Below are 10,177 nucleotides of genomic sequence, written 5' to 3'. Positions count from 1 at the left end.
AACCTGGTGCCTTCAGGATTACAGTGCAGCTTCTTGCCACTAGGCCACCAGAGCACTGGTGGCATGAATTCCAGTATTATAACACTACAGAAGCCACCATAATAGGGCAAACTGACAGGCGAGTAGTAAACAATCAACTGTTAAGCTCCACTAATCGTCTTTATGATTTTTTACATTATCTTGATATACACTGAGTTAAGGTGGCCGGTGGTGTGAGCAAAGGAGCATACAGTTGTGGCTCAAATGACACGGACTTTTGTTTCAAGATTTCATAAGTTCTTTTGAGCAATTTTTTCACTATTTATAGTAATTTTGTTGAGGAGAAGGTCTGAAATATTTCTTACATGCATTTTTCTTCTCCAGATCCCACTGTGTAGTCACACAGTTCTCTGTACCCTTTTCTTTTTTAGTTCACTTTTAACTCCTAAGATGACATATGGTATGTTGGATGGTCTGATAGACAAGTGGAGCCTTGACCTGGAGGATCATGAGAAATATTTTCTTCACCAGGCTACACAGGTGAATGCATGGGACCGTACATTGCTTGAGAATGGTGAGAAGGTGAGAAGATAGTCTCTGTATTCTACCTGCGTTGTACAAGGTAGTTGTTTGTTGGTTTTTTTTTACTTTTTATTGTGTGGTTCAAGGCCACCAGCTGCTCTGTGGGAGAAGGATGGGCAATCTCCTCCTGTGCAATTCACTGCCTCTGAAAACCCACCAGAGGACAGCTATGGGTCAATTCTGACTCTATGGCACAAAACAATTGTGATTTTGATGAAAGTTTACAGAAAGATTGGGTTTTCATTCATTCATTGTTGCACATTTTCCTCCCTCCACTTCCCTTTCCACTCCCCCAGTCCACTTTGCAATGTACTTAACCTCTTGTTCCAGACTGTTACCATATACAATGCCTCATCTGTTCTGTTGCTGTGTTCATTATCTGTCCACTCATTTCCTATTCTCCATCTAACCCCCCATGTCAGTCTTATTTTATAACAGTCGTTATAAAATATTAGTCTTTTTCTGTAGTATTTGTCTTTTTCTGGCTGAGCTATTTCACTCAACATAATGTACAAGTATTTTTAGATGAACACAAATAGATATATGTTGAATGGCAATTTCTTTTTTAAATTTTTTTTATTTTATACTGATCTTATTTATTTATATTGTGATTTGTATGAAGGTTTCCAAAGCAAATTTCTTTTAGATTCAAGTTGTTTATACACATTTTTATATGTAATATTAAGTTCATTGCCCACAATGTAATTGTACCTTTCCTGTTTCCTCTTTGTAATTCTGATTTCCTTTAGTCCTTCTATACCTCTCTGTACTCTTTATACCTTTCCTTAGTGATACTGTGCTAATCATCTCTTTATTAAATATTGATTTTCCCTTTACCCATCTTAATAGGTACCTGTTATCTATCTACTGATTTTTGGTCCCCACTCTCTCCTTTCTTATACCTGATAACTATCCAGGAATGATTTTATTTGCAAACCTTTCCTTAGCTTTTGAATCCTTTCCTTAGCTTTTAAAAATACAATAATTGCCCTTTTGTCACTGATTATGTCACTCAGCATAATGCCCTCTTGATTCATCCTTGCTGTTGTTATGTCCTCTTGAGTCTCCTATGACTCATAACGACCTTATGAACAGCAGATATGAACTCAACCCTATCCTGTGCTATTCTCATGATATCTCATATACTGGAGTCCATTGTTACAGTGACTATTTCAATCCATCTTGTTGAGGGTCTTCCTCTCTTACACTAACTCTCCATCATCCTTTCTCAAAAACTGGCCCTTCTTAACTATATTCCCAAAGTATGTGAGACAAAGTTTCCCCATCCTTGCTTTACAAGGACCACCCTGGTTATACTTTCTCCAAGACATATTTGTTCTTTTGGCAGTTTGTGGTATATTCAGTATTCTTCTCCAGTATAACGCAAAGGCATCAATTCTTTGTCATCCTTATTCACTGTCCAGCATTCACATGCATAGCAAATAATTGAAAAGACCATGGCTTGGATTAGATACAGCTTAACCTTCAAACTGACATCATTGGTCTTCAGCACTTTGGAGAGGTTCTTGACAGCATATTTCCCAAATGCAACATGTCTTGATTTCTCAACTGCTATGTGTTGATTGTGGATTCAAGTAGGGTGAAATTATTAACAATTTATGTTTTGTCTTCCTATCATGATGTTGCTTATTGGCCCACTTTTTGTTTTCTTGATGTTGAGATGTAATCAAGTCACTTTACTTTCAGCAAGCAAGGTTGTGTCATCTGCATAACACAAGTTATTGATGAGTCTTCCTCCAACCCTATTGCCACATTCCTCTTCATAAAGTCCAGCTTCTCAAATGATTTGTTCGGCATACAGATTAAATAGGTATGGAGAAAGGATATAGCCCTGATGCGTATCTTTCTTGATTTTAAACCATGCAGTGCTTCCTTTTTCTGTTCACACAACTGCCTCTTGGTCTAGGTGTATGTTTCACATGAGCACAATAAGTGTTCTGGGATTCCCATTTGTCTCAAGATTAGCAATCCACACAAATACCTTTACACATTCAGTAAAACATAGATATCCTTCTGGTATTCTCTGCTTTCAGCCAAGATGTATCTGACATCAGCACTGATATTTCTAGTGGCACTACCTCCTCTAAATCCAGCTTGAATTTCTGGCAATTCTCTGTTGATGTACTGTTCTAGCTGTTTTTAAATAATCTTCAGCAAGATTTTACCAGTATGTGTTATTACTAATATAATTTGTTAATTTCCAACATTCTATGGGATCAGATTTTTTTTAATGGAAATGAATATGGCTCTTTTCTAGTCAGTTGGCCTAGGCTTCCAGCTTTCTTGGCATAGCCTGGTAAGCACATCCCAGGTAGTGTGAATGTACCAAAATTCTTTTATCAGTTCATCCATTGATGTACACTTGGGTTATTTTCCTCTTATTGCTGTCATATTATGTGAATATGCATGTGCATGTATCAGTTCATGACACAGCTCTTATATCTTTGGGATATATGCCTAGAAGTGAAATTTCTAGATCAAATGCTATTTACATTTCCAACTTCTTAAGGGAGTGCCAAACTGCTTTCCATAGTGGTTTCACCATTTTACATTCCCCCTAGCCGTGTATGTGACATCCAGTCTCTCTACATCCTCACCAGCATTTGTTGTTTACTGTCTTGTTGAACTTCAGTGTCGCCATTGTTGTTTTTATTAGTGTTTGAATGAGGTTTGGTGGGGTTTTTGAAATTCCAGTTCTGGTTAGCAACCTTAAAACTATTTTACTAGGATATTAAGTGCCTCGTACTGGAGAATCTTTCATATTTGAAGCATATTTAACAGAATTTATGCTGTTCCAAAATAATGATATTTTACAGATTTTTATTACTATGTTTTTCTTCTTCTCTGTAGATTATTACTTTACATGGAGAAGTGGAGAAAATGAAAAAGGAACAGAAAAGGTAGAAATTATTTTTTAGGATGAAAGATTAGCAAACTCTGTTCATTCTCCACCTCACCCCAACCTTTGCTGTAGTTTATTGACACTCATTTTGTCACTCTCAAGTTTCTTTCATCAGTTCTTCTGGTGACTTGGTTTATTCAGGTTGGAACAAGAATTGGATTTTATCCTGTCACAACAGAATGAACTAGAAGATTTGTTGATCCCATTAGAGGAGTCTGTGAAAGATCAGAGTGAGCCTGCCTATCTGCAATATGCAGATGAGGAGCGGGATAGGACGTGAGTAACTGAAACAAGATGGATGAGACTTAGTTCCTATGACAGTACTGAAAAAGAAAAAAATTGAATTGGAAGGCATGGAATAAAACATGTACTTCTTTACTTAATGATCTTAATGGGAAGATACTGTCCATCTTTTTCCCATAGAACCACTGGTGAATATGAACTGCCAGAGACACTGTTTAGCAGTGTAATATGCTACAGACCTAAACAAGATTGACCCTAACCCAGACCTACTCTATCAATAGTTCATGTCATGAGTTAAGACTGTATTTTTTGTAGGGATATTAAATGTGAAAAGTATGGCTAACCTTTACTAATTGTAGTTCTGTTTCTGCTTCTGTGTATTTTAGCCTTTCTGAATCTTTCTTTTCTTCCTTTATTTTCTGTGTATGCATCTTTTTTCTCTGAGCCATATGGAGTCACAGTGTTAGCAATGAGCATCTTTCTGGAGTTTGAAGAAATCTTTGAGACATTACTTCCTTTCCATTCACTCTTTTGTAGTCATATGTATATTATATTGGAATTTTCACCATTTAGGTAACTGGTTCTAAGTTTTTTAGAATAGAAAGGCAGTTAATAGTTATTAGTAAATCTAATTGTATATTGAAATCTTTATGGATATTACTGTTCAGAAAGCTTCTAATAACTTTAATTTTCATAAATATTAAGGTTGTGTGTGTGTGTGTAAATAGTAAGGAATGATAGAAGGAAAGTTTGAATAAAAATCTTGAGAATTTTCTGCAACCTTTCTGAACCTAATAGATTTGTCTACCTTTATTGTGAAGGTTCTTTTTCAGAATGTCTTTTGTTGAAAGGTGGAGTATATTTATATGAGAATTTACCTTGAATATGTGTGTAGTCAAATTCATTGAAGATCTCTTAATGAATACTGTTAAACGTCAAGTGACTTTTCTTACACATTTTAGCATCCTGTGGGTTTATTTTGGTCTTTTGCTTCAGAATTCCTTAGAACATTAACCACTGAGTAAATAGATGTTTGTAAAAGTGACAAGATAGATAAAACCCTTCACCTGTGGAATAATTTTATATTATGGTAATAATAGGGTCACAAATACTTGATCTACAAAATTGTGCATCATCCCTCTTCAGACCCAAAAAGAAATTAGATTTCGGACAAATCCAGTTGGCAGTGTCCTCCTTGAATACCAGTAGCAATATGTGAAAACCATTTTTTTTTTACTATATAGGGGGAAAACCCATTTCTTGTTAATCTTCGTTTTCCCTGCCCTTTCAGTTACAAATTAGCAGAAAATATAGATACTCAGTTGAAACAAATGGCCCAGGATCTCAAGGACATTATTGAGCATTTGAACACATTTCAAAGTCCTGCTGATAATACTGACCCGGTGAGTTTACTGCTTTATATATTTGTTGTTGTTGTTGTTGTTGTTGTTGTTGTTGTTAGGTGCTTTCAAGTCAAGTACTGCTCATAGCGACCCTATGAACAAGAGATCTGAAACCTGTCCTATTCTAGTGGTAAGAAGCTGTGCTGCAATCCCTAAAGCATGCAGTTTGAATCTACCAGCTGCTCCCTGGAGAAGGCTGGGCAATCTGCTCTCTTGTGATTTACTACCTCTGAACCAACAGGAGGCTCAGCTACGGGTCAGTTCTGACTTGAAAGTGTACAACAACAATCTTATGTATTTAGAAAACAGAAATTTAATATTAAATTAGTGCTCCTGGGTTCTTTACCTGCCACTAGAGGTGTAAAGACCTTGGGTAGGTTTAGTGGGGTAAGAAATATTTAGAGGCAGAAAAGGTTGTAAATTTTTGTGTGTTTGTGGTTATTCCTAAGAGGATAAAATATTACTCTTGCCTCCCAAAACTTCCCTCTTAAGCTTCCTGGTTTTTACATTCTCAAATATGTCCCTGTACTTAACCAAAACCAAACCTGTTGCCAGAGTAAATTCTGACATACAGGGGTGACCCTATGTGCTAAGAAGTCCTCTGTTGGGTTTTCTTGGCTGTACTCTGTATGAAAAGCAGATATCCAGGCCTTTCTTCTGCAGTGCCACTGGCTGATTTGAACGACTACATTGCTATTAGACTAGTTCAACTCATGATTATCCCGTGCATTACAGACTAGAATAGCTCCATAGGATTTTCTTGTCTGTAATCTTTTCATAAATAGACCTGTTTTCGGTGGCACTGCTGAGTGATTTGGAACCACCAAGCTTTAAGTTAGTAAAGTACAAACCATTTTCAACACCTACCCACCTAAGACAGCTAGATACCCACATGCAAATCAAGTTCATTCTTACTTTTACACATTTATCTACATTCTTAAATAAATGTATGAGTTTTTTAGGAATATTCTGGCAATTCTTAATTTATAAATAGGTTATAGCTAAAAAGTTTAGTAGGCAATTTGAGACTTAAAATATATTTTTCTATTTTTTTTCTCTCTAGTATAATTAAAAGCAATTCTCCTCTGCCTTCCTATTGTCTTAACAGCTAAATGGAATCTCCCATTGTGGCAGCCAGTTATCCTTAAAAAATATTCCTGAGTGTTAATTTTTTAGGGACTACTTGCGTTTGTTTTTGAATTTGTACTTTCTGTTAGTTGGTGATAATTGGATAGGAACATAAATTCCTATTTCTTAGTGAAAATCCTAGTCCAATTATACAAACTATTCTTCATCTGTGTATCTGTTACCAACTTTTATAATTCTAAAGAAACAGCATGACATACAGAACAAATCCAAATATGAATTCATTTGGGATTACCTATATCACCATCTTCCTTTGTTTCCTGATTTCATCAAGAGTTGATAAATCAGATATTTTCTTTTTAATAAAATGTTATATCACTGTTGTGATTTCAAAGGAGCCTTGGTGGTACAAGAGTTAAACACTTAGCTGATAATTGAAAGCTTGACAGTTACTCCATGGCAAAAGACCTGGTGACCTAATTTCATTAAAATCACAGGCAAGAAAACCATATGGGGCAATTCTACTCTATCACATGGAGTTTCTGTGAGTCAGAACCGACTCCAAGGCACCTAATCACCACAACATTGTGATTCCAAAATTCAGAATTATCCTCTTGTAATGGAGTTTTGATACATAAATAGGCATATGTAGGATTACACGTGAAGCTGATAATTAAAATAATAAAATGTGCTGCACATAGTAAAATGAGACTTTAATCCTTTCCATACCATTTTTCTCCATTTAGTCCTGGATTGTTTTAGTATCTTTCAATAGTGAATAGTTGGAATATTTTTGGCTATGTTTTCCTTGGCAAGGGTGATTGGGCTGTTTGAGATGAGAGAATTAAAGACTAATTGCTGCTTGGTGGCAGGACAAAAGACATCTTCTACAACTCAGCTCTATTTTCAGCATAAATTATTGAAAAGGAATCAGAAAGCATCTGCTGAACAATAATATTTTTGTAGAAAATTTATTGAACTAGATCAACAGAGATTCCTTACTGTGGAACATATCCTAGGCCAGAAAAATAGCAGCTGTTTATACCAGTTTTCATTGTAATGGGATTTACCCATTTTGGCCCCTTCTTTTTTAGAGTTGGGAAGAGGAGAAACTACCTAATATTGAACATTTTTATTTAAGTTTTTATTAAGCAAATACATGTTAAGATAGTCACTCAAATTTCTAACAAACATATTGTTCCTACCATAAATTGTGTTTCTCTTTGTTATTCTAAAATACCTAAATTTATTGCATTCTCTAATTACTCACCATTCTACTAAGTATGTTAACATTATCATTCTCTTCTGTTCAAACTATCCTGGACTTTGTTAGGTTATTTGTTCAAAATGTTGTAAAACTTTTTAACACTTAGTATTTTATTTACCACAAACACCTATTCAGTATAGACAATTCTGAAAATTCAGGCATCTGTAAAGAAAATTCAAACATCTGTATTACTATTTCCTTGCTAATATACGGAGTCCTGGTAACTTAGTGGTAATATATAGGGCTCCTAATCCTATTGTGGTTTTTCCAGTTCAAATCCACTAGCCACTTCATCAGACAAAGAGGAAGAATCTCCTCCTGTAAAGATTTACAGCCTCAGAAACCTGCTATGAGTTGGAACAAACTCAATGGCAATGAGTGGTGGTGGTATTAATATATTGATGTAATTCCTCCTAGTATTTTTGCTATGTTTATAAACTTATTGTTTTTAAAATAGCATTAGTAACCCATATACCCATACAGAGTTTTATTTTCTATCTTTATTTAACATTCTTGCATGGTCTTTTCTCAACTTTCTAACCATTCTTTGAAAACATGCGTTTTAATGACTGTATTTCATTGGAAATCACTTTACCCTCATTTTTGAAAAATTTTTAATAGTAGAGACTATTGTTTCCAATTTTTTGCTATTATAAAAATACCACTGCAATGACTGTTTATGTTTGGATTTTGTTATATGCTCTATAGGTTCCTACAAGTAGAATATATTGAGTCAAAAGTTATGAATGCCTGTTAGGTCTCTTTTGTTATGTACTGTTGAGTATGAACCAACACATAGCTGACCCTCCAGCAGGTTTTCAGAGACAGTACATCACATGGGAGGAGATTACCCATCATTCTCCCAGCGAGCAACTGGTAGATTCAAACCACTTGCCTTTGGGATTGCAGCACATCTTCTTACCACTAGGCCACCAAAGCCCATTAAGACTTTTAGTATATATTATTAAAATTAATATCTTGACACATTTGACAACTAAGTATTACCATTTTAAGAACTAGTTTAGTTTTCAAAAAGTAATGTATTTAATAGTACTATTTTTTTGTTATGTGTCTTTTAATGTCCTTTATTTCTATGCTTTAGTAGTGAGTTTCTTATTGAATTGTAGGAATTTAATTCCTAGCAATTTGATACTAATTATACTGAAACAATATGTGGAAATGGCAAAATTTAAAAAACACATGAATATTTCATACAATTTCCATCCATTTTTAACCAGAATTTTCATTTCTTTTTGTTGTTTGATTACCACATCCAATAAAAAATAAAGGTCTTGTGTATGTTTTTAGCTCCAGCAGGTCTGCAAAATTCTGAATGCTCACATGGATTCTCTGCATCGGATTGATCATAATTCAGGTGGGAGTTTGCTTGTGTACCAAGCTATAGGTATTACAAGTAGGAAATGTGCTATAAGTCAAGTTCTATGCTTCATGATTACAATCACAAATAAGAACCAGATTAGTTAGAGGTTTTGTTCACCTCCTGGTATGTCTACATTTGTTCTGAAGAATGACTCATAAGGACCCTCCATCATGTTTCCAAGGGTATCAATCTTTATGGGAGGAAACTACCTATCTTCTTACCAAGGAGCACCGAGTGGATTTGAACTTATAACCTTTGAGTTTGCAGTAAAACACATGACACAGTATGTCATCAGGACTCCTTAAAAGAAGCACAGGAAGGATAAAGTAGAACCTAATGAAAACAAAGAGGATTCATAGGAATGAGGTGAAAGAAGCAAGACTTCTTTAAATATACCTTTTATATAGTTTTTTAAGTTTTGGACCATGAAAATGTTTCATATATGCAAAAGTTAGAACTAAGCCCAAAGGAAGATGAGGAGGAAAAAGAAATTCCAAAATCGAACACAAACTAAAATCAAATAAACCTGTTTAGCAAATATAATCATGCACTTCATACAGCTTGGGAACATTGTGGTTTTGTCAGTACTTCCTTGCTAAGATGTGTCCTAAGGATAAGAAAACTGCAAAGAAATCTTAGGCTTTCTTAATTTATTGTTATTTTCAGAATTATAATAGCAGTATTCCTACTATTTTTATATGTTGTTGTTGATTGCCTTCGAGTTGAGCACACCTCATAGCAACCCTATGAACAAAAGGCCTGAAGCCTTTCTATTACTATCGAAGTTCATTGAGTTTCCAGAGGCATGTTGTTTAGGAAATGGATGCCACTTATAGTAGGATAAAATAAGTTAATAACTATATTAATACTCATGTTATAATAGAAACCAAGATGTTCACTAAAAATATTCTTTTATATTTTTAGTATAAATTAGAATATTCATATAAATTCCTGTTTCCTTGTTCTGAAACAGTGGCAGCCACCCCAGTAGGAATAAGCACATCCAGCACCCAGCTCTCGCTTTCTAAATACCATACCTCTAAAAAGAACCAAGACTTCTTAGAGAAATATTTTATCTCCGATCTTATGCAGGGAAAGGAATAGGTAAACTTGAAACTTCTGTGCCAGAAGACAGGATTATTCACAAGTGCTGAGGCCATATCAGGACACAAGGCTATTCTTGAGAGATCTCACACTGGACAAATTAGGATGGTTTGAGGATCAAATAATGATAATAAAAATGACAACAAAGGATTATAATATATTGAGTGGAAGGGAAAAATCTTCACATGAGTCTACAGTGAAGTTTGAGA

General features: G+C 34.9%; 1 protein-coding gene across 1 annotated transcript; it reads left to right on the top strand.

The window, feature by feature from the left end:
- The first annotated feature begins 426 nt into the window (after positions 1-426).
- Positions 427-9,968, top strand: LOC102856333 (nuclear pore glycoprotein p62-like). The gene is made up of 6 exons (XM_006889944.1): positions 427-561; positions 3,433-3,482; positions 3,626-3,760; positions 5,019-5,130; positions 8,792-8,897; positions 9,838-9,968. The coding sequence occupies exons 1-6, from the start codon at positions 430-432 to the stop codon at positions 9,966-9,968; spliced, it is 666 nt and encodes a 221-aa protein (XP_006890006.1). The 5' UTR covers positions 427-429.
- The last annotated feature ends 209 nt before the right edge of the window (positions 9,969-10,177 follow it).

The sequence above is a fragment of the Elephantulus edwardii genome, unplaced genomic scaffold (genome assembly GCF_000299155.1).
Source record: "Elephantulus edwardii isolate Elephantulus edwardi_28Jun2011 unplaced genomic scaffold, EleEdw1.0 scaffold00083, whole genome shotgun sequence".
In the NCBI taxonomy this organism is placed as follows: domain Eukaryota; kingdom Metazoa; phylum Chordata; class Mammalia; order Macroscelidea; family Macroscelididae; genus Elephantulus; species Elephantulus edwardii.
The sequence above is the reverse complement of the archived record's forward strand: the minus strand, read 5'-3'. Positions and strand labels throughout refer to the sequence as shown.

Coding starts and splice junctions, on each gene's coding strand:
- LOC102856333 (XM_006889944.1), top strand. CDS start 430: ATGACATATGGTATGTTGGATGGTCTGATAGACAAGTGGAGCCTTGAC. Junction 3,483..3,625: donor ATGAAAAAGGAACAGAAAAG/GTAGAAATTATT, acceptor TGGTTTATTCAG/GTTGGAACAAGAATTGGATT. Junction 3,761..5,018: donor GATGAGGAGCGGGATAGGAC/GTGAGTAACTGA, acceptor CTGCCCTTTCAG/TTACAAATTAGCAGAAAATA.